At 38.6% G+C, this 25,328-nt stretch overlaps 1 protein-coding gene across 2 annotated transcripts in view; it reads right to left on the reverse strand.

Moving 5' to 3' along the window:
* tsnax (translin-associated factor X) overlaps nucleotides 1–23,666 on the reverse strand; it is a 120,634-nt gene extending 96,968 nt beyond the window's left edge. For both annotated transcript variants that reach the window (XR_010012440.1, XM_062995829.1), the window contains exons 1-3: nucleotides 23,307–23,666; nucleotides 20,602–20,694; nucleotides 17,898–18,012 (exon numbers count right to left, since the gene is read on the reverse strand). Coding sequence is in view for 1 of the 2 variants with exons in the window: in XM_062995829.1 (XP_062851899.1) it covers nucleotides 17,898–18,012; nucleotides 20,602–20,694; nucleotides 23,307–23,322 (224 nt within the window). In the remaining variant the exon portion in view is untranslated. The remainder of the gene's footprint in view (nucleotides 1–17,897; nucleotides 18,013–20,601; nucleotides 20,695–23,306) is intronic.
* Between the last annotated feature and the right edge of the window lie 1,662 nt (nucleotides 23,667–25,328).

Genomic DNA, 25,328 nt, shown 5'->3' on the forward strand with positions numbered 1-25,328 from the left:
GATCGGTTACATTATGTTAACAAACCGCAAATGAAAAACGGTGGCAAGTCCGACATTAAAATGTTTGTTCTACCAGTCAAGTGTCAACATGAACTAGAATCTGCGTTAACGGCACTATTTTTTTTAATCGCGTTAAATTGAGGTCGCGTTAATGCGTTATTATCGCGTTAACTTCGACAGCCCTAATTTAAACTGATCCATGATCCCTCGTATGCGATAAGTAGGCGTAACACCATGGTATGAAAAAAATCCCCATATCATAATTTTGTACCACCATGCTTTACTGTCTTCACAGTGTACTGTGGCTTGAATTCAGTGCTCGGGAATCGTCCGACATACTGTCTATGGCCACTAGACCCAAAAACAACAATTTTGATTTCACCAGTCCACAAAATGTTGAGCCATTTCTCTTTAGGCCAGTCAATGTGTTTCTTGGCAAATTTTAACCCATTCAAGACACGTCTTTTTCTTAACAATGGGACCTTGCAAGGAGTTCTTGCTGGTAAATTGGCTTCACTTAATCATCTTCTGTACTCACTGGTAACTCCAGATGTTCCTTGATCTTTCTGGAGGTGATCACTGGCTGAGCCTTTGCTATTTTGGCTATTCTTCAATTCATTTGAACAGTAGTTCCACGCTTCCTTCCGCGTCTTTCAGGTTTTGGTTGTCACTTTAAGGCATTTGAGATCATTTTAGCTGAGCAGCCAATAATTTGCTGCACTTCTCTGTATGTTTTTTCCCTCTACAATCAACTTTTTAATCAAAGTACGCTGTTCATCAGAACAATGTCTGGAACAACCCATTTTACCCAGTATTTCAAAAGGAAATGGGCTATGACCAACCTGTGCAACATTTGCCACCCTCCTACATTAAATAAGGGCCAAAATTGACACCCGTTCTTCTGCAGAATGAATTACTTCACCAAATGAACTCCTCACTGCTATTATTTTGAACAACCCCCTTTCAATTAATGCTTCGATTACTCAGAATGAGCGGCATACATGTCCTAATTGTTGGGTTTGTTTTGTTTTCATTACTCTACTACACTTTCAAGTGAATTATTTGCAATGTAGAAATATTTTTTTCTACTAAAAACAATGATTTATCAGGTTAATGGTGTTGGACTGCTATTTTTTTAACACCACTGTACATATATATATATATTAGGGCTGGGCGATATGGATCCAAAAAAATATTGATAAGATATATAAGATATTTTTTTGCTGAACGACTATATACGACATACAGTAGGAAAAATAAGTATTTGATCCCCTGATGATTTTGTAAGTTTACCCCCTTACAAAGACTTGAACAGTCTATAATTTTTATGGAAGGTTTATTTTAACAGAGAGAGAAAGAATATCAACAAAAAATCCAGAAAAAAAACCATTAAATAAAGGTTATAAATTAATTTGTATTTAATTAAGGGAAATAAGTATTTGATCCCCTACCAACCAGCAAGAATTCTGACCGCCACAGACCGGTTATGTGCCCATGAGGCACACAAATTAGTCCTGTCCCTGTATAAAAGACACCTGTCACAGAATCAGTTTCTTCCATTCAAATCTCTCAACCACCATGGGCAAGACCGATCAAAGGACATCAGGGACAAGATTGTAGACCTGCACAAGGCTGGAATGGACTACAAGACCATCAGCAAGAAGCTTGGTGAGAAAGAGACCACTGTTGGCGCGATCATTCGAAAATGGAAGAAATACAAGATCACAGTCAATCACACTCGCTCTGGAGCTCCATGCAAGATCTCACCTCGTGGCGTAAGAATGATTCTGAGAAAGGTGAGGTCAGTCCAGAATTACACAGGAGGAGCTTGTCAATGATCTCAAGGGAGCTGGGAGCAGAGAAATGCTGGACATGACCCCAAGAACACCATCCCCACTGGGCATTTCTCTGCCTCAAAACACGGCGAGTGGAGTTGATGCCAAAGAGCTCAATTTTTGTCTCATCTGACCATATCACATTCTCCCAAGCTTTCTCTGAATCCTTCAGGTGTTCATTGGCAAACTTCAGATGGGCCTGTACATGAGCCTTCTTGAGCAGAGGGACTTTGCGGGCACTGCAGGATCTCAATCCATTACGGCGAAGTGTGTTACTAATGGTTTTCTTGGTGACTGTGCTCCCAGCTCCCTTGAGATCATTGACAAGCTCCTCCCGTGTAATTCTGGGCTGACCTCACCTTGCATGGAGCTCCAGAGCGAGGGCGATTGACTGTTATCTTGTATTTCTTCCAATTTCGAATTATCGTGCCAGCAGCGGTCTCACCAAGCTTCTTGCTGATGGTCTTGTAGCCCATTCCAGCCTTGTGCAGGTCTACAATCTTGTCCCTGATGTCCTTTGATAGCTCTTTGGTCTTGCCCATGGTCGTCGAGAGATTTGAATGGAAGAAACTGATTCTGTGACGGGTGTCTTTTATACAGGGACAGGACTAATTTGTGTGCCTCATGGGCACATAACCGGTCTGTGGGGGTCAGAATTCTTGCTGGTTGGTAGGGGATCAAATACTTATTTCCCTTAATTAAATACAAGTTAATTTATAACATTTATTTAATGTTTTTTTTTCTGGATTTTTTGTTGATATTCTGTCTCTCTCTGTTAAAAATAAGCCTTCCATAAAAATTATAGACTGTTCAAGTCTTTGTAAGGGGGTAAACTTACAAAATCAGCAGGGGATCAAATACTTATTTTCCCCACTGTATATCTCAATATTTTAGGTAATGTGTATATATACAGGGTGGGTTATTTATATGAATACACCTAAATAAAATGGGAATGGTTGGTGATATTAACTTCCTGTTTGTGGCACATTAGTATATGGGAGGGGGAAAACTTTTCAAGATGGGTGGTGACCATGGCGGCCATTTTGAAGTCGGCCATTTTGGATCCAACTTTAGTTTTTTCAATGGGAAGAGGGTCATGTGACATCAAACTTATTGAGAATTTCACAAGAAAAACAATGGTGCTTGGTTTTAACGTAACTTTATTCTTTCATGAGTTATTTACAAGTTTCTGACCACTTATAAAATGTGTTCAAAGTGCTGCCCATTGTGTTGGATTGTCAATGCAACCCTCTTCTCCCACTCTTCACACACTGATAGCAACACCGCAGAAGAAATGCTAGCACAGGCTTCCAGTATCCGTAGTTTCAGGTGCTGCACATCTCGTATCTTCACAGCATAGACAATTGCCTTCAGATGACCCCAAAGATAAAAGTCTAAGGGGGTCAGATCGGGAGACCTTGGGGGCCATTCAACTGGCCCACGACGACCAATCCACTTTCCAGGAAACTGTTCATCTAGGAATGCTCGGACCTGACACCCATAATGTGGTGGTGCACCATCTTGCTGGAAAAACTCAGGGAACGTGCCAGCTTCAGTGCATAAAGAGGGAAACACATCATCATGTAGCAATTTCAAATATCCAGTGGCCTTGAGGTTTCCATTGATGAAGAATGGCCCCACTATCTTTGTACCCCATATACCACACCATACCATAAATTTTTGTGTTCCAACAGTCTTGGAGGGATCTATCCAATGTGGGTTAGTGTCAGACCAATAGCGGTGGTTTTGTTTGTTAACTTCACCATTCACATAAAAGTTTGCCTCATCACTGAACAAAATGTTCTGTGTAAACTGAGGGTCCTGTTCCAATTTTTGTTTTGCCCATTCTGCAAATTCAGTGCGCCGATCTGGGTCATCCTCGTTGAGATGCTGCAGCAGCTGGAGTTTGTAAGGGTGCCATTTGTGAGTAGCTAATATCCGCCGAAGGGATGTTCGACTGATGCCACTCTCCAGTGACATGCGGCGAGTGCTACGCTGTAGGCTCTTGCTGAATGAAGCTAGGACAGCCACTGATGTTTCTTCATTAGTGACAGTTTTCATGCGTCCACATTTTGGCAAATCCAACACTGAACCAGTTTCACGAAACTTGGCAAGCAGTTTGCTAACTGTAGCATGGGAGATGGGTGGTCTCGTAGGGTGTCTTGCATTGAAATCTGCTGCAATGACCCGGGTACTGCGTTCACCAGACATCAACACAATTTCTATCCGCTCCTCACGTGTTAACCTCTGCGACATGTCAATGGCTGTAAACAAAGAGAAGCTTGAAAATAACTCATGAAAGAATAAAGTTACGTTAAAACCAAGAACACCATTGTTTTTCTTGTGAAATTCTCAATAAGTTTGATGTGTCACATGACCCTCTTCCCATTGAAAAAACTAAAGTTCGATCCAAAATGGCCGACTTCAAAATGGCCACCATGGTCACCACCCATCTTGAAAAGTTTTCCCCCTTCCATATACTAATGTGCCACAAACAGGAAGTTAATATCACCAACCATTCCCATTTTATTTAAGTGTATCCATATAAATGGCCCACCCTGTATATATACAGTGGGGCCAAAAAGTATTTAGTCAGCCACTGACTGTGCAAGTTCTCCTACTTAGAAAGATGAGAGAGGTCTGTAATTTTCATCATAGCTACACTTCAACTATGAGAGACAAAATGAGAAAAAAAAATCCAGGAAATCACATTGTAGGATTTTTAAAGAATTTATTTGTAAATTATGGTGAAAAATAAGTATTTGGTCAATAACAAAAGTTCAACTCAAAACTTTGTAACATAATCTTTGTTGGCAATGACAGAGGTCAAACGTTTCCTCTAAGTCTTCACCAGGTTTGCACACACTGTAGCTGGTATTTTGGCCCATTCCTCCATGCAGATCTCCTCTAAAGCAGTGATGTTTTGGGGCTGTCGCTGGGCAACACGGACGTTCAACTCCCTACACAAAATTTCTATGGGGTTGAGGTCTGGAGACTGGCTAGGCCACTCCAGGACCTTGAAATGCTTTTTACGGAGCCACTCCTTCGTTGCCCGAGCGGTGTGTTTGGGATCATTGTCATGCTGGAAGACCCTGCCACGTTCCATCTTCAATGCTCTCACTGATGGAAGGAGGTTTTGGCTTAAAATCTCACGATACATGGCCCCGTTCATTCTTCCCTTAACACGGATCAGTCGTCCTGTCCGCTTTGCAGAAAAACAGCCCCAAAGCATGATGTTTCCACCCCCATGCTTCACAGTATGTATGGTGTTCTTGGGATGCAACTCAGCATTCTTCTTCCTCCAAACACGACGAGTTGAGTTTTTACCAAAAAGTTCCATTTTGGTTTCATGTGACCACATGATATTCTCCCAATCCTCTTCTGGATCCTCCATATGCTCTCTGGCAAACTTCAGACGGGCCTGGACATGTACTGGCTTAAGCAGGGGGACACGCCTGGCACTGCAGGATTTGAGTCCCTCTCGGCGTAGTGTGTTACTGATGGTAGCCTTTGTTACTTTGGTCCCAGCTCTCTGCAGGTCATTCATCAGGTCCCTCCGTGTAGTTCTGGGATTTTTGCTCACCGTTCTCATGATCATTTTGACACCACGGGATGAGATCTTGCGTGGGGCCCCAGATCGAGGGAGATTATCAATGGTCTTGTATGTCTTCCATTTTCTTACAATTGCTCCCACAGTTGATTTATTCACACCAGCCTGCTTGCCTATTGTAGATTCACTCTTCCCAGCCTGGTGCAGGTCTACAATTTTCTTCCTGGTGTCTTTCGACAGCTCTTTGGTCTTGGCCATGGTTGAAATTGGAGTCTGACTGTTTGAGGCTGTGGACAGGTGTCTTTTATACAGTTAACGAGGTCAAACATGTGCCATTAATACAGGTAACGAGTGGAGGACAGAAGAGCTTCTTAAAGAAGAAGTTACAGGTCTGTGAGAGCCAGAAATCTTGTTTGTTTGTGGGTGACCAAATACTTATTTTCCACCATAATTTACAAATAAATTCTTTAAAAATCCTACAATGTGACTTCCTGGATTTTTTTTCTCATTTTGTCTCTCATAGTTGAAGTGTACCTATGATGAAAATTACAGACCTCTCTCATCTTTCTAAGTAGGAGAACTTGCACAATCAGTGGCTGACTAAATACTTTTTGGCCCCACTGTACATACACATACACATACACACACACACACAGTCATATGTATGTATATATAAATATATATAAATATATATAAATATATATATATATATATATATATATATATATATATATATATATATATATATATATACATATATATATATATATATATATATATATATATATATATATTAGGGCTGTCACACGATAAAATTTTTTTATCTCGATTAATCTCGATTAAAATTTTAATCGTGTGACAGCCCTAAGTTTATACATTTCGAATTAACAACCGTAATTTCAATTAATCGCAAACTAATAATTTAGCAAAATTTGAACAGTTATGCACATTGTTATTGCGAGAATGTGTTTACCAATAAAACATTCATAAAATATGATAAAATTATTAAATCTAAATTCATTTTAGAAAGCACATTCTCTGACAAAAGTGAGGATCTTATCCTGTTTATAACCATGACACTGAAAACAGGTGCACCAATCATAATGTTTTGATCCAATATAAGGCATCAGTACAGCATCGAAACACAGATATGATTATTTCATAGCTCTATTAAGAAAACCTTTTAATACTGTGTTTGTGCAGAAACAATACTGGGAAATACTGTTCTAAATGACCATTTAAACACCTATAAATACCTGAAACAGTCAAGTTACCAGACATTATCTATAAGTTATTGACTGTAGCTATAAAAAAGTGTTAATTAAAACAGTCCATGTAAACGCTTAGTCCATATAAATATCAGATACAAATGTGTTTTTAAAAAACTACAAACATCACAAATATAAATCATGTATATAACCATGTGATAGAATAACCTGAATAAACTGTAGAGATGAAACATCACGCAGTTTCACTTCTGTCTTCTGTTTCTGTACCTGAGGGGAGGAGACGGAGCTAAGCGGTTTTGATGGACAGATCTAGCAGCCAATGGAGATACTCGTTACAAAGCTTGCGTGATTTCAATCATCTTTTCATCAACACGTAAAAAAAGTGAAACCCGCTTAAAAGTACTTTTTCATTGGACAGTTCATGCGCTTTACATCCCAATTCATCTGAAATGCAGTTAATTACCACAAAGACACATATGTATGTGGCACAAACAGCCAAATAAAAATAGTTAGATAAAAAATGTTAATCTTGATTAATTTTTTTTATCGCGATTAAAAATTTAACGCATTAATCGCGTTAATTAACGCATTAAACGACAGCCCTAATATAAATATATATATATACAGTGTATCACAAAAGTGAGTACACCCCTCACATTTCTGCAAATATTTCATTATATCTTTTCATGGGACAACACTATAGACATGAAACTTGGATATAACTTAGAGTAGTCAGTGTACAGCTTGTATAGCAGTGTAGATTTACTGTCTTCTGAAAATAACTCAACACACAGCCATTAATGTCTAAATAGCTGGCAACATAAGTGAGTACACCCCACAGTGAACATGTCCAAATTGTGCCCAAATGTGTCGTTGTCCCTCCCTGGTGTCATGTGTCAAGGTCCCAGGTGTAAATGGGGAGCAGGGCTGTTAAATTTGGTGTTTTGGGTACAATTCTCTCATACTGGCCACTGGATATTCAACATGGCACCTCATGGCAAAGAACTCTCTGAGGATGTGAGAAATAGAATTGTTGCTCTCCACAAAGATGGCCTGGGCTATAAGAAGATTGCTAACACCCTGAAACTGAGCTACAGCATGGTGGCCAAGGTCATACAGCGGTTTTCCAGGACAGGTTCCACTCGGAACAGGCTTCGCCAGGGTCGACCAAAGAAGTTGAGTCCACGTGTTCGGCGTCATATCCAGAGGTTGGCTTTAAAAAATAGACACATGAGTGCTGCCAGCATTGCTGCAGAGGTTGAAGACGTGGGAGGTCCGCCTGTCAGTGCTCAGACCATACGCCGCACACTGCATCAACTCGGTCTGCATGGTCGTCATCCCAGAAGGAAGCTGACGCACAAGAAAGCCCGCAAACAGTTTGCTGAAGACAAGCAGTCCAAGAACATGGATTACTGGAATGCCCTGTGGTCTGACGAGACCAAGATAAACTTGTTTGGCTCAGATGGTGTCCAGCATGTGTGGCGGCGCCCTGGTGAGAGGTACCAAGACAACTGTATCTTGCCTACAGTCAAGCATGGTGGTGGTAGCATCATGGTTTTGGGCTGCATGAGTGTTGCTGGCACTGGGGAGCTGCAATTCATTGAGGGAAACATGAATTCCAACATGTACTGTGACATTCTGAAACAGAGCATGATCCCCTCCCTTCAAAAACTGATGGCAGTTTTCCAACAGGATAACGACCCCAAACACACCCTCCAAGATGACAACTGCCTTGCTGAGGAAGCTGAAGGTAAAGGTGATGGACTAAACCCAATTGAGCACCTGTGGCGCATCCTCAAGTGGAAGGTGGAGGAGTTCAAGGTGTCTAACATCCACCAGCTCCGTGATGCCATCATGGAGGAGTGGAAGAGGATTCCAGTAGCAACCTGTGCAGCTCTGGTAAATTCCATGCCCAGGAGGGTTAAGGTAGTGCTGGATAATAATGGTGGTCACACAAAATATTGACACTTTGGGCACAATTTGGACATGTTCACTGTAGGGTGTACTCACTTATGTTGCCAGCCATTTAGACATTAATGGCTGTGTGTTGAGTTATATATACAGTGTATCACAAAAGTGAGTACACCCCTCACATTTCTGCAGATATTTAAGTATATCTTTTCATGGGACAACACTGACAAAATGACACTTTGACACAATGAAAAGTAGTCTGTGTGCAGCTTATATAACAGTGTAAATTTATTCTTCCCTCAAAATAACTCAAAATACAGCCATTAATGTCTAAACCATCGGCAACAAAAGTGAGTACACCCCTAAGAGACTACACCCCTAAATGTCCAAATTGAGCACTGCTTGTCATTTTCCCTCCAAAATGTCATGTGATTTGTTAGTGTTACTAGGTCTCAGGTGTGCATAGGGAGCAGGTGTGTTCAATTTAGTAGTACAGCTCTCACACTCTCTCATACTGGTCACTGAAAGTTCCAACATGGCACCTCATGGCAAAGAACTCTCTGAGGATCTTAAAAGACGAAATGTTGCGCTACATGAAGATGGCCAAGGCTACAAGAAGATTGCCAACACCCTGAAACTGAGCTGCAGCACAGTGGCCAAGATCATCCAGCGTTTTAAAAGAGCAGGGTCCACTCAGAACAGACCTCGTGTTGGTCGTCCAAAGAAGCTGAGTGCACGTGCTCAGCGTCACATCCAGCTGCTGTCTTTGAAAGACAGGCGCAGGAGTGCTGTCAGCATTGCTGCAGAGATTGAAAAGGTGGGGGGTCAGCCTGTCAGTGCTCAGACCATACGCCGCACACTACATCAAATTGGTCTGCATGGCTGTCACCCCAGAAGGAAGCCTCTTCTGAAGTCTCTACACAAGAAAGTTCGCAAACAGTTTGCTGAAGACATGTCAACAAAGGACATGGATTACTGGAACCATGTCCTATGGTCTGATGAGACCAAGATTAATTTGTTTGGTTCAGATGGTCTCAAGCATGTGTGGCGGCAATCAGGTGAGGAGTACAAAGATAAGTGTGTCATGCCTACAGTCAAGCATGGTGGTGGGAATGCCATGGTCTGGGGCTGCATGAGTGCAGCAGGTGTTGGGGAGTTACATTTCATTGAGGGACACATGAACTCCAATATGTACTGTGAAATACTGAGAAGAGCATGATCCCCTCCCTCCGGAAACTGGGTCGCAGGGCAGTGTTCCAGCATGATAATGACCCCAAACACACCTCTAAGACGACCACTGCTTTATTGAAGAGGCTGAGGGTAAAGGTGATGGACTGGCCAAGCATGTTTCCAGACCTAAACCCAATAGAACATCTTTGGGGCATCCTCAAGCGGAAGGTGGAGGAACGCAAAGTCTCGAATATCCGCCGGCTCCGTGATGTCGTCATGGAGGAGTGGAAAAGCATTCCAGTGGCAACCTGTGAAGCTCTGGTAAACTCCATGCCCAGGAGAGTTAAGGCAGTTCTGGGAAATAATGGTGGCCACACAAAATATTGACACTTCAGGAACTTTCACTAAGGGGTGTACTCACTTTTGTTGCCGGTGGTTTAGACATTAATGGCTGTATATTGAGTTATTTTGAGAGAAGAATAAATTTACACTGTTATATAAGCTGCACACAGACTACTTTTCATTGTGTCAAAGTGTCATTTTGTCAGTGTTGTCCCATGAAAAGATATACTTAAATATCTGCAAAAATGTGAGAGGTGTACTCACTTTTGTGATACACTGTATATATATACACACACAAACACTGCCTGGCCAAAAAAAAGGTCACACACACTAATATTTCGTTGGACTGCCTTTAGCTTTGATTACGGCACGCATTCGCTGTGGCATCGTTTCCACAAGCTTCTGCAAAGTCACAACATTTATTTCTGTCCAGAGTTGCATTAATTTTTCCCCAAGATCTTGTATTGATGATGAGAGATTTGGACCACTGCGCAAAGTCTTCTCCAGCACATCCCAAAGATTCTCAATGAGGTTCAGGTCTGGACTCTGTGGTGGCCAATCCATGTGTGAAAATGATGTCTCATGCTCCCTGATCCACTCTTTCACAATTTGAGCCCGATGAATCCTGGCATTGACATCTTGGAATATGCCCGTGCCATCAGGGAAGAAAAAAGTAATTAATGGAATAAACGAATAAACTGTTCGTTCAGTATATTCAGGTAGTCAGCTGACCTCATTCTTTGGGCACATAACAATGCTGAACCTGACCAACTGCAGCAACACCAGATCATAGCACTGCCCCCACAGGCTTGTATGGTAGGCACTAGGCATGATGGGTGCATCACTTCAGCCATCTCTCTTCTTACCCTGATGCACCCATCACTCTGGAACAGGGTAAATCTGGACTCATCAGACCACATGACCTTCTTCCATTGCTCCAGAGTCCAATCTTTATGCTCCCTAGCAAATTGAAGCCATTTTTGCCAGTTAGCAAGTTCGCGGTTGGCACACAAAGGGGGGCGCATGTCCAAAGGTTGAAAACCCCTGCGTTGGACAGTTCTTAACCCGATTAAGCCATTCCTTGGTGGATTTACTGGAATGTTTTGGGTCTTTGTCATGTTGCATGGTCCACCTCCGCTTTAGCTTCAGTTTTTGGACAGATGGTCTTACATCTTCCTTAAGCACCCTCTGATACAGTGAAAAATACATCGTGGATTCTATAATGGAGAGCTTGCCAGGCCCTGCTGCTGCAAAGCCAAAAACCATGACATTTCCACCTCCATGCTTCACAGTTGGTATGAGGTTTTTGTGCTGAAACCATGACATTTCCACCTCCATGCTTCACAGTTGGTATGAGGTTTTTGTGCTCAAATGCTGTGTTTGGTTTGCACCAAACATGTCTTCTGTTACAGTGCCCAAATAATTTAACTTTGGATTCATCTGTCCAAAGCACATTGTTCCAGAAGTCCTGGTCTTTGTCTAGGAGTTCTCTGGCAAACTTAGTCCTGCCCTGATGTTTTTTTAACAGCAAGGGTTTCCTCCTTGTACACCTCCCATGAAAATCAAACTTGTGCAGTCTCTTTCTGATGGTAGATGCATGTACCTTGCTATCAAATGTGGCAAGAGCTACCTGTAGGTCCCGTGATGACATTGTAGGATTATTGGAGACTTCTTCACGTATCTTGCTGTCTGCTCTTGGGCTAAACATGCAAGGACGACCTGACCTGGCCATGTTGGCAGTTGTTTTAAATGTTCTCCACTTGTAAATTATTTTCCAGACAGTGGAATGGCTGATTTCTAATTGTTTTGAGATATTTTTAAATCCCTTCCCAGACTCATATGAATCTACAACCTTCTTTCTGAAGGTCTCAGAGAGCTCTTTGGATTTCACCATGGTGATACCACTCACTTCAACAATCAAGAACAAACCAAACTAATGTCTAAGGTTTAAATAAAACTCCAATGTCATCTAACAATGGTCTAATCATTGCAGCTGATGATGTTTTAGACATTTTAAGTAGTAATAAATGTGGGGGTGTCCTAATTTTTTCCTCACAATAAATTTCCATTTTTGTTCATTACATTTTACAACTTGTGTTTAAAAGTAATTTTTAAAAATTTTTTGTTTAGTTATGTGTGTGTGTGTGTATAACTAAACAAAAAAATGTAAATTTTTTTTCCAATTGTCAGGACTCTCCCAGGGCCACTAGAGTAGGTATTATTTGGGTGGTGGGTAATTCTCAGCACTGCAGTGACACTGACATGGTGGTGGTGTGTTAGTGTGTGTTGTGCTGGTAAGAGTGGATAATACACAGCAATGCTGATGGAGTTTTTAAACACCTCACTATCACTGCTGGACTGAGAATACTCCAGCAACCTAAAATATCCAGCCAGCAGTGCCCCGGGGGCATCCTGTGACCACTAATGAAGGTCTAGAAGAAAAAAATATAACAAATGTAAAAAAAATATAACATAACAAAGTTAAGCTGAATACACCTTTGACTGTTGTTGGTTGCTGCATGAATGTGTGGCTAACTAACTTTCCGGATACTCATGCTCCCATGATAGCTAACATTCGAGATGGTTCATTAATTAGCACATATACAATTTATACAAAAACTGGAACTTTTTCTTAGCAAATGTTATTTATTTCCACAAATAAAGTTCAAGAACAAAATGACATATTGACAGTAAAGCTACCTTTTCATGGAAGTCAGAGCTGCTACAAAGACTTGATAAAGTAAGTGCTAGTACAGTGTTGCAATAATATGTGTCCAATCAACAACTGATGGAAACATTGACAGATTTTAACATAATGCAAAGCTAGTACGTGGAATATGTTTATATTATTTATATGGGTATATCTAAGAAGGCATTTTGAGCATATCTACATATTGTGGATGACGTTACCCCCTAACAAAGCAGTTAACTTTTAAGACAGGTGAAATTTAAAATGGTGCATACAAAAAAATTGGACAGTGTTTCACCATTTTAAATTACACAATAAGAAGGTGAATTGCAAGGCCAAAAATGACTGTGTGCATGACCTTTAAGCCCAACGCACAACATTGTATGAGAGCATTATGCTCCTGTTGTAAATATAGTATGGGCTTGGGGTACTTCGGCAAACTGTTGTCACTTAACACAGTCCACTGCTGCATGAAGAATTGTGACCTAAAACTCTATTACGCAAAGCTATTATGTAAGTTGGTCAGTGAAATCTCTTTTTGTAATTTTGCCAGTTAACACTAGAAGCGGTGCGCACTGGTCATTTGACCACTAATGTCTGGTCACTTGTTTTACGTACCTTTTCTGTTGTAATGCAGAAAAAACTTCTGAGATTAAGTAGTTTATTTTTAAATAATATTTGAAAAGTTCGAGAAGGAAATAAGTTCAGGCGCTAGGCAGATTTATCAGCCAAATTAAAATTTGAAACATCGTTCTTATGAACAACAACAAAAAACTTAAAACAGGCTACAGAAAACAACAGAAACAAATGTAATATGTCAGCAAGCCAACAGAAACAGTTCACAAGGAACTCGGAGTAATAAATAGTACGAAATAACAGTTTCTTCTTGTTGTTATTGCATTATATAAAAAATATTTAATGTATATTTTTTCAAAATTTTCTAGAAATGGGTTTTGTGTATATATACAGCACTGGAAAAAAAGAAACTACTCCAAAACTTCCTTGTATTAACATCTCTCCATGTGCATATTCTACATGAGACAGTGGTAGCCTAGTGGGCTAGTGAGCAGAGCTGTGGGTTACCAACTAGAAGGTTGTGGGTTCAAACCCAGCCTCTGCCATGCAGGCAGAATCATGCCGGAGGGTTACAAAGCTAACAAAGCTAAAGCCTGGCAGAAAGCAAAAACGACTCTCCACAAAGACAGGCAAGGGCATGAAAAGGATGGTGCCAAACAGGCTTTTAGGGGCAGTGCTAATGTTGTGCAAAGCTACAAACAGGACCTTTCTTAATTAAAAGCGTGAGTCGGACGTTTACAAAAGAAGACAATAAGGATTAAACCATAGTCAACATCTCTGATAAGTCCAATTTAAGTCAATTAAAAATAAAAACCATAGTACATGGCATGGACATTAAAGGCATTTGTGAGTAATATGTGGTTGCAAAACCTTTGGCAACAATGTCTACCTCCAAACATTTTCCCTTAGACATCTTTTAGTTTCTTGTTTTTGATTTTATTAATTTTTTTGTCTTGTTGCTTTTCTCTATCAAACATATGGGTTTATTATACAGTCAAGCCGGAAAGTCTGCACACACCTTTCACCTTCTCCCCATTTTATTACATTACAGACTCATTCTATAATAGATTGAGCTCATTTTTCATCACAAAATTCTACACAAAATAGCCCACACCGACAAAATGACATTTGTGCTAATTTATTAAAAATCAAAATGTAAAATATCATATGTACACATGTATGCACCTGTGGTAAATTCAATTGATTGGGGCATGATCGGGGATTGCCAACCTTCCTATATAAGGTCCCACAGTTGACAGTGCATATCAGAGCAAATTCCAAGCCATGGAATTATCTGCAGACCTCAGAAACAGGATCGTGTCAAGGCAAAGATCTGGAGAAGGGTACAGAAAAATTGCTGCAGCTTTACAGGTCCCAAAGAGCACAGTGGCCATCATCATTCGTAAATGAAAGAAGTTTGGAACCACCAAAAATCTTCCTAGACCTGGCCACCTGGCCAAACTGAGGGAAGACGGGCCTTGGCCAGGGAAGTGAGCAGGAACCTGATAGTCACTCTGACATAGCTCCACCATATCCTTGTGGACATCATAAGATCAACCATCCAGGGAGCACTCCACAAATCACACCTTTATGGTAGAGTGGCCAGACGAAAGCCACTCCTTAATAAAAGGCACATGACAGCCCGCTTGGAGTTTGCCAAAAGGCACCTAAAGGACTCTCGTGAAAAACAAAATTATCTGGTCTGATGAAACCAAAATTGAACTTTTTGGCCTAAATACCAAGCGTCACGTCTGGAGGAAACCAGGCACCGCTCATCACCTGACTAATGCCATCACTACAGTGAAGAATGGCGGTGGCAGCATCATGATGTGGGGATGTTTTTCAGCAGTGGGACCAGAGCGAGTAGTCCTGATCCAGAGCGCGCTGGACCTCAGACTCAGTTGGGACAGAGGGGTGTTTACCAGTGTTCAATCAGCTGTTCTATTGACACTTTTTACTGTTTTGGGAACTGAGGAAACCAGTTATTGCAGTTTTGCAAGTACAACCCCAAATCAGAAAAAGTTAGGACAGTATGCAAAATGCAAATAAAATAAAGCCGTTGTGTTCCTTACATTTACTTTGACTTTTATTTGATTGCAGACAATACGAACCTGAGATATTTCATGTTTCTGCTCAACTTTTCATTTGTTTCAACATTTCATTTGTTAATATACCTTCATTCCTGCATTTCAGGTCCGCAACACATTGCAAAAAAAGTTGTGACGAGGACAATTTAGGGCTAGTAATGGGGTGAAAAAACTAAATATTGATGTGATTCCAAACAGGCGTCAACAGGCGATTGTAATCATGGTTTGGTAAAAAAGCAGCCTCCAGGAAAGGAGAAGGATCTCCAGTTTGTCAACAAATGTGTGAGAAAATTATTGAAAGGTTTAAACACAATGTAGCTTAAAGAAAGATTGGAAGGGATTTGCATATTTCTCCATCTACAGTGCATAATATCATTAAATGATTCAAGGAATTTCAGTGTAAAAAAAGCCAATCCCTCAGATGGCTTCGATCCCTCAGATGGCACTGCATCAAGAACTGCCACTCAACGATAGCTGATATAACCACATGGGCAAGGGATTACTTTTGCAAACCTTTGTTAAGCACTACAATATGGAGTTACATGCACAAATGCCACTTAAAACTTTACTGTGCAAAAAAGAAGCCTTATGTTAACCATGTCCAGAAGCGGCATTGACTTCTCTGGGCTCAGAGCCATCTAGGATGGACCATAACACAGTGGAAACACGCATTGTGGTCAGATGAATCAGCATTCTAGGTCTTTTTTGTAAAAAATGGACGCTGTATGCTCCGGACTGAAGACAAAAAGGACCATCCAGACTGTTATCAGCAACAAGTCCAAAAGCCAGGGTCTGTCATGGTATGGGGCTGTGTCAGTGCCATTGGCAAAGGTAATTTACACTACTGTGATGGCAGCATTAATGGAGAAAAGTACATTGAGATCTTAGAGCAACATATGGTGCCTTCAAGACGCCATCTTGTCCAGGGATGTCCATGCATTTTTCAACAAGACAATGCAAAACCACATGCTGCACACATTACAAAGGCATGGCTGCAGAAGAAGAGGGTATGGGTTTTGGACTGGCCTACCTGCAGTCGTGACCTGTCCCCAATAGAGAATGTGTGGAGAATTTTGAAATGAAAAAATGCGACAATAATGACCCAGTACTGTTGCACGTCTTAAGACGTGTTTGCAGGAAGGAAATTTGTACCCTTGAACTCAATGTTTACCTTAAACTTAATGTGTTGAGTTTTTTATAAAAACTGTATGTATCTAACTTCAAATTAACAATGAAAAGCTGCTTTGTTCAGAGCTTGGCTTGAGCAGTGCAGTAAGTCGCCATCAAAGTGTGCATATGAGACGAATCTGCATTTGTGTGGAATACACTGTCAAATTCACTCTGAAAGCATCCACATGCATCTGTGTTTAGCTGGATTTTTCTCCTGTTTCACTTTTAAACTTGTAAGAACCAACTTTTTTTTGAGACCCTAAAATGCTTATCATTAAAAAAAAAAAAAGCTTAACGTGACTTAATGCATTAAGAGAACAGAATACAGTATTCCAAGATCAAGCATCTCCATGATTAAGAAGTAGGGCTGTCGCGCTAACCGCAATTTTGAAATATCGCGGTATAGACCAGCCAACCGCAGGGCATGCCAAGCAACCGCATCACCGCGATATTCACGTTTTTTTTCTTTCTTCTCTTTATTTTTTTTTTTTTTTTGCAGGGTCCATCTTGTTTTACGCTTACATTCGGGCGTAATAAATGTTAAATAAATTCATAATGAAAATGAGCTAAGAGCGTCATTTTCCCGCAACCTGTTCTCATGCTTTGCTGCTGAGTGTCAGGCTTTGTGTTTTAAAATGTAAACAATGGCAACAGGAATTATAGGCAAGTTTATTAATGATTAAATTCAGTTCACACTCAATAAAATACTTGTAATTTAGACTATATTCAAACAGCCTCGGCGTACTAAAACACTTAATGACGGTTAATATGGCATTGCAGCCTGCAAATATTCTCTTGCTGGAATGATTTAAATGTATTTTTTCGTTGAATAAAAATGTATTGAAACGAATAATAACTTAAAATGTAGTATATATTATGTTAATTATATCTACTAAATAGATAGTTAATAGTGGCGCAATAACCGGGCTAGATTTGCTTTGATCTGTAAAGTCGCATGCAGGATCAGTACGTGTGTATTAGTGCAGCATCGGTAACGTCGGGAACATCTCTACCCCACTCAGATCCTCTCTAAACCACATCAGATGAACATGTTGGTTCTTCTAGCGCGCATGATAACGCAGGTTTAAACTCTTACAGACTTTATTCTTTATTCTATTTCTTTTTACCATATTTTGATTAGATGTGCGTTTTTAGCCTAAACACTTTTTTTTTCGTTTCACAGTGTATATCTATCCTAGGCTAGAAGCTAAATTTAAACTTTTTTTTAATAGAGAAAAGACCTTCTTGCTGTGAGGCGACAGTGCTACCCACTGAGCCACCCCAACTTTTGATAATACACGAAGAATCAGTGGTGGTACTGTGTTTTGGATCTCTTACCAAGTCACTCTGTGCAGCAAAAATATTGTCCTCTTGCTTTCAATTGTGATGTCTCGACTGAGTTTCACCAAGTACTCGTATTTGTCATGCTTTGTGTCAAGTTCTTGTTGAAACACTGTGAATAATACAAAAAAAGGTAAACTACAATAATGCAAACAGGATTATACAACTAATTTAATCTTTCAACAATTTTAATAAAGGTAATTTAATCTATTCCACAATTAATTAAACTGCTTACAGTGAAGAAAAAAAATTTTTAACAGGGAAATTATACAAGTTGAAGCCTTTCGTAACTTATGCATATTTGTAAATACGTGCATTCATAACATGATGTCTGTAACACATTCCAAAGATGTTGGGGCAGGGGAAATGTTTGGAGTTAAGACAAAATGGCGCCCACTGTAGCAGATGACTTTGCGTTTTCATCCAGACAACCAGACACCAACGCTATTTATTATTTATTTTCGCTTTAGCATGTATCTTAAACATACAGTTCAATTACATACCAGTTAAATACAGTAGTAAAGGATATAAATATCATATAAATAAAAATATATCCTTATTTCCTAAAACCTTTTGAAAGGTGGACTTGATAGCATTGTGGTGTGTTAGTCCTAATATTGATATGCATTTTGGAAGAAATAAATAATAATAAGAACAATAATAACAAAAGAAGTCAATAACTAAGAACAATTTTTGCAATAAACCTTTATGGCTCTAATTTTGGTCAAATAATAGGTTGAGCATTATCATACTAGAAACTTAATGTGACACGGAGATTTTAGGCTGAAATAATAATAAAAATTATAATTGTCAATTTAGTAACAATGTTATATTTTAGCTGTGGCAAACTTGCAAGTTCAGAATTAAATCAGGTTCTGCCAGCTTTGAAAATGCAATACAACTTTCATTTCATTTTGGAATCCATATTAAGTCCTACATGTACAAAAGAATTGTATATATTACAAGCTGACAGTCTGCAGTGCTAAACAGTTAATGTAAGTCAGGTGTTTGGGTGCAAACTAAGTTGCAGTTAGTGCAAAGTTTTACATGTAAATTTTATTTACAATTTGATGTAATTTTACAAGTTAGATTTAAAACAAGTAGTTATCAAATGTGAGGACTTCCGGTGCTTGTAGGTTGGACTGTGTTTTTGATAGTTTGTCAGCTACTACTTCACTTCACATTTAGCAGATGCTTTTATCCAAAGCGACTTACAACTATGACTGAATACAGTTTGAGCAATTGAGGGTTTAGGGCCTTGCTCAGAGGCCAACTTGGTGGTGTTAGGGCTAGAACCTGCAGCCTTCTGATCAGTAGTCCAGTACCTAAACCCTTGAACCTTGAACTAAGCCATTTATTGATTTGTCAGGCTGTGCTGGGTTCTGGCCTTCAGGTACAGAGCTTGGGGTTCATGGTCAGAGCTTTGTAGAAATTTTGTTGTGTTGGATTGCTGTCAGTCAGATATGCTGTTATAATTAGAAGTGCCAAAGCCTCATGCTTTTTTATGCTTACTTCTGATTATGGATTATTGTGTTCCAATTAGATAAAAGTAGTTTTTAATTTTTTATATTTGTGGTTCTGGTTTATACCTTCCCACCTGAGGCTGAATACTGTGGGCTTGAGGCTGCCATGACATCAAAGTCATTTCTGCTGGACAGGTGGATGTCATGGTAATCTACAGAAACATGCTAATCTTTATTGAATTACTGACTAAACTCTAATATAAAAATGGTCGTAATGAACTCAGCACATACATTATGATTCTTTTTTGTAATATTTTAAGGTGGATGGGTCCCTTACAAGTCTGCTTCATCTTAAGGTTTCTATATTATAATATAGAGTTTTTACACCCTATGCATGCTCATTTACTTAGGTTTATTTAGATTAATTGTAAAAGGTTATATACACATACACAGACTTTATAAAACTGCATACATTTAAGTGCAATTCAAAACATAAAAATGAATGAAAATTTACTTTACTGACAAATGTCTTACTTGTTTATTGTTTATAAATTGAAAAAAAATTGAAATAAGAAGTCATTTCAGTACATGAAATCACAAATAACCAAGAATAAAACAGTTGTTATTGTTTAATCTATTTTAAATAGGGCTGTCACACAATTAAAATTTTTAATCAAGATTAATCGAGATTAAAGAACCAAATTAATCGGTTAACAGCTACCCATCTTTCAGCCAGTTATTTAAAATGACAAGTCTGTTCACATTATCTGGCAAAAGTGAGGATCTTTTCTTGTTCCTGTTTTCGTGCGTGCAGATGCCTGACGAGACAAAGGAGTGCTTTGACCAAAGATGATATTAAAGCATCAATCAATAACTGTAATTTTGTCTAGTGATTATTTCTCACGCTTTTTGAAAACAAAAATTATTATTTAAAATACCCTATATTTCGCAGTATGTAGAAGCAGCTACAGTAATTTGTCATTCATGACCGCAAACTGGAAAAAGACCTGTGTTATCGCTATACAGTAAAAACACAATGTTAAATTGTTAAATGTTAAATTACCACAGTGACATATGTTTAAAGTGGCACAAACATACCCCAAAAAATAGTTTGATTAAAAATTTTATTCTAAATTTTTTTTTTTAATAGCGATTAAAATTTAATGTGTTAATTAACGCAATTAATGACAGACCTAATTTTATAGAATCATTACTGCTGCTAATAATTTAACTTATACCTTTGAATGCATCAATCACAAGAGAAGATACATTAGCAGACTCCTCCGTTTGCTGTGTTGATTCAGTCTTCTTTTTTCGGGCAAAGTCCACACCTGACACAAATTACAATAATACACGAGTAAAAATTTTGACCCATTTTGACTCATTATTGCAAATTTTATACAAAATCATTAAACAACATTACATGTTTAAGATGCTTATTTCACTTACATTTTGGAAGCATAAGCAATTGTAAATCAGATTCATCTGTTTTGATGCAAATGAAAGTGACAACAGGTGAACATGTGAGAGACAACACACAAAAAGTGAATGCTTTTGCAGATGGTGGCCACAAACAATTACTCTCTAATTTCTACTGACTGATAATTTTGCAGTGTCCTTGTCACTACTGCTAGCAAGGCGGTACCTGATTCAAAGAGGTAGTCCAGCTCTTCCAGGATGGCACATTTATACATGACATCGCAAGGAGGTTTCATACTCTCAAGAGCATGTTTTTAACAGGTCTTAAAACAGGGTCAACTCAGAAGTGGGACCAATATTTACTCCTTTATATGGTTTGAGACTCCATGAGGGTGGCATGATGGCATTTGCCAGAGAACACGTGACAGACATAATGTCTGGAGATGCCATCGTAAACATTATGATGCCTGCAACGTCATTCAACATGACAGGTTTGACAGCTTCACAATCTCAACCCTTTTACTTGTGTGGGAGAATAATGTTAATTTACATTTTCAGCATTTAGCTAACGCTTTTATCCAAAGCGACTTATATGTGACAGACATAAAGTATGGAGATGCCATCGTAAACATTATGCTGCCTGCAACATCATTCAGCATGACAGGTTTGACAGCTTCACAATCTCAACCCTTTTACTTGTGTGGAAAATAATGTTAATTTACATTTTCAGCATTTAGCAGACACTTTTATCCAAAGTGACTTACATGATGAGCTGAGCACGATGAGCAATTGAGGGTTAAGGGCCTTGCTCAGGGACCTAACAGTGGCAACTTGGTGGTGGCGGGGCTTGAACAGTTAACCATCTGTTCACTAGTCCAGTACCTGAACCACTGAGCTATCACTGCCCTGATACATCACAAGTATTATTGATACTTAGAATGTGTAGACATATTTAGGGCATGATCGCCAGTAGTCATATTCCAATATCCCAAGAATACTGCTTCAATGGAATGTTACTGGAAACTGGTGTATGTGACAAGAGGTGCATCAATTGCATTGTATGACCTCCCAAACCCAATTTTAGCTGGGTTTTGGAGGTTAGATGAAAAAAAAAAAAAACACATTTTGTAACCAGTAATTTATAACAATATATGGGCTTAAAAATTGTTCTGCTGTTTAAAGATAATTATTTTGGAGCAAGGACAATATTTTAAAATGTCCAAATTCGGGGATATAGAAGTAGACAAAGTTGTAAATGGTAGTGAAATACACATCCAAGCTGTTTAGAACAGAATAGATCAGAATCCTAAATCAGAAAAAGTTGGGACAGTCTGGAAAATGCCAATTAAAAGCATTGTTTCTTAAATTTACTCTGACTTATATTCTGCCACGTTTTAACTCATCAATCTTTACACCTACTTTATTAGATCATGGGAGCATCTCCTAGGTGCAGCCCTCATTAGGTCACCTCAAACCAATTTTCAAATGGAGTAAGGTCTAGGCTTTGGTTGGGCCATTCCATTACTTTTTTTGACTATCGTCTGCACTGTGTTCCTTGGTATATATAATAATGCCTTGTAAAAAGATTTTATATCCTTCTCCTCAATAATAGCTTTTAACAATGAGGTCCCTTTGATACTAAGCTCTTTGCAGACCATATCTCTTGCTGTAAAATTCAATCAAGTAAATGTCAACAAATGTCAAATTTCTTACTAAAACAAAATTTTGCACACATATGCAACCACATTATTTTGTTTAATTTGTTACTCTTTAAACCATTTTAATTTGTTTTTAAGATGAAATGCACAGATCTGTTGAAATAAAGGTGAGGAAACTATAAATTATTTATCTTGTCAGATTTTTTTACATCACAAAAATCAGCCTTTTTAACAGAGGTGTACACTATATCCACTGTATATTTTTCTGAACAATTCTGATAGAGTAAAATAATCTTTACCTCAACAACAGCAAGTCATCCAGGTCCTAACACAGAACCCACACACTAGAATATCCTTAGAATATTGAAGATTATTCAGATTCATTTTTTTTTGCAAATTTCAAACACTGATGTTCACTCTATATAATCTGTGATTTTCCTCTCATTCCTCCTTTCTGAATCCAATTTGCATGATCATTTTTACACTGTTTTTGCAATTAACTTTCTGGATAAGCTGTTACCAAGTCCTTGAAAAATAACATGACAGGCTGGCAACTACTGGGTATTTTCAATACCATTCAAAGTTCTTTCCAAGATAATGGTTTTATCAGTGGTTTGGTAAAGTTCTAGTACCTTAAAATGGCTTTGCTCCTTTGCATATCCTTTATGGTAAGACAAAAATAATTAATATTTATATTTGACAGGGCTTATTGTGGTTAATAGGTTAACTATTTTTGGATTTATACTTCGATCTTTAAGTCATTTTTAGTAAAAGGGTTTGGACATTCTGCACACCTCCAATTCTGACAGCAAAATGCAATTAAGCAAAATGAAGTAAAGTAAAAAAAAAAAAAAAAGTAAAGTTACCTTCTCTTTTATTCATTTCTGCTTTGGATAAGTACGCTGCAGTCCAAGTGTCTCAATATGAAGTCATACAACGTTTTTATGTAAATCGTTGGTAGACGATTGTCATGTCCCCCTGTTCCTGGTATGATGTCCTCCTTTTGGGTGTAATGTCCGCCTTTTTGGTGTGTAATGTCCTCCTTTTTGTGACTATGAATGTGGCCACCTTATTGGTAGGTATTCTCTTCTCTAAAAGGTAACTCAACCTTAGGCTTAGAGAAACAATATCAATACAAAAGTCTAACGTGCTTGCTGTATGTAATGCGTACTTGAACATGAGATAACTGTTAGATTGATTTAAACTTTTTTCTTCATACAGCTAAACGAAACCCTGCAGGGTCAAATCAGCTTCCTAAAACGCATCACGTGAGTTTTGCTGTTGTCCAATCGAAATCTTTAGACTTGCGCAGTGCCGTCCTTAACCCAATCCAGAGCCGTAGAGTTCTCTGTACCGCTCTGACCCAATCCTAAAAGGTATTTTATTCCACAGGGTCTCTAAGTACGGAAGCGTATTGCTGCCACACAGTTAAAAAAAAAATACCGTCAGTATGTCGTTATAACGAGAAAGGATGTCGTTATAACGAGAAAAGGATGTCGTTATAACGAGAAAAGGATGTCGTTAAAACGAGAAAAGGATGTCGTTATAACGAGAAAAGTTCATTACCTCAAATGCTGCACAGCTGATGGAGCGTATCTGCTGATGGAGAGACAGTTTGCACACATGCATGATGCTGTAACTTGTGTAACCTTACAGCTTGTGGTGCCGATCAAGATTCTCCTTTAGGATCTAAACTAGGTTTAATATTCAACATTTGTCTGACATTCGGCATTCCGATCTAAATAAGTGCTTCAAAAAACACCTAAGACCTTCTTATTTGATGATTTCTTACACAAATGAAAATAGTCAACATACTACAAAAACAAGTTTATGTTCAATTTAAGATTACGTCTATTTATCTAAAGAAAGGTTATAATGAAACCGTTTATCCAGCTCCCACTTCATGTAACGAGTTAGGGACCGTCATAAAACTAACTGAGAAACGTAGGAAACATTTACTCTGCACTTATCCACACTAATAAATCCATTTAAATCTGGTATGATTTGTATTTTTGGAAATATAATTTGTATATTTGAAATATAAATTTATTACAGATTTATTTATCTTTATTTAAATGTAATGTAAAATAAATACCATGTTATTTCAAAAAATAAGGTTTTTGTAGTAGGTGAGAAACATTGATGTGTTTTTGTAAAAACTGTTTGACATTAATTCATCAAATCATACCAGATTTAAATGGATTTATTAGTGTGGATAAGTGCATGTTTCCTACGTTTCTCAGTTAGTTTTATGACGGTCCCTAACTCGTTACATGAAGTGGGAGCTGGATAAACGGTTTCATTATAACCTTTCTTTAGATAAATAGACGTAATCTTAAATTGAACATAAACTTGTTTTTGTAGTATGTTGACTATTTTCATTTGTGTAAGAAATCATCAAATAAGAAGGTCTTAGGTGTTTTTTGAAGCACTTATTTAGATCGGAATGCCGAATGTCAGACAAATGTTGAATATTAAACCAAGTTTAGATTCTAAAGGAGAATCTTGATCGGCACCACAAGCTGTAAGGTTACACAAGTTACAGCATCATGCATGTGTGCAAACTGTCTCTCCATCAGCAGATACGCTCCATCAGCTGTGCAGCATTTGAGGTAATGAACTTTTCTCGTTATAACGACATCCTTTTCTCGTTTTAACGACATCCTTTTCTCGTTATAACGACATCCTTTTCTCGTTATAACGACATCCTTTCTCGTTATAACGACATACTGACGGTATTTTTTTTTTAACTGTGTGGCAGCAATACGCTTCCGTATCTAAGCATTGGCATTTCCTACACACTAATCACGTGAAATCGTCTAAGGGAAATTTAATTGGTTAAATCCCTTCATTCAGAATGCCATGCAACGTCATCACGTAAACGTCAG

This window comes from Trichomycterus rosablanca, chromosome 5 (genome assembly GCF_030014385.1).
Source record: "Trichomycterus rosablanca isolate fTriRos1 chromosome 5, fTriRos1.hap1, whole genome shotgun sequence".
In the NCBI taxonomy this organism is placed as follows: domain Eukaryota; kingdom Metazoa; phylum Chordata; class Actinopteri; order Siluriformes; family Trichomycteridae; genus Trichomycterus; species Trichomycterus rosablanca.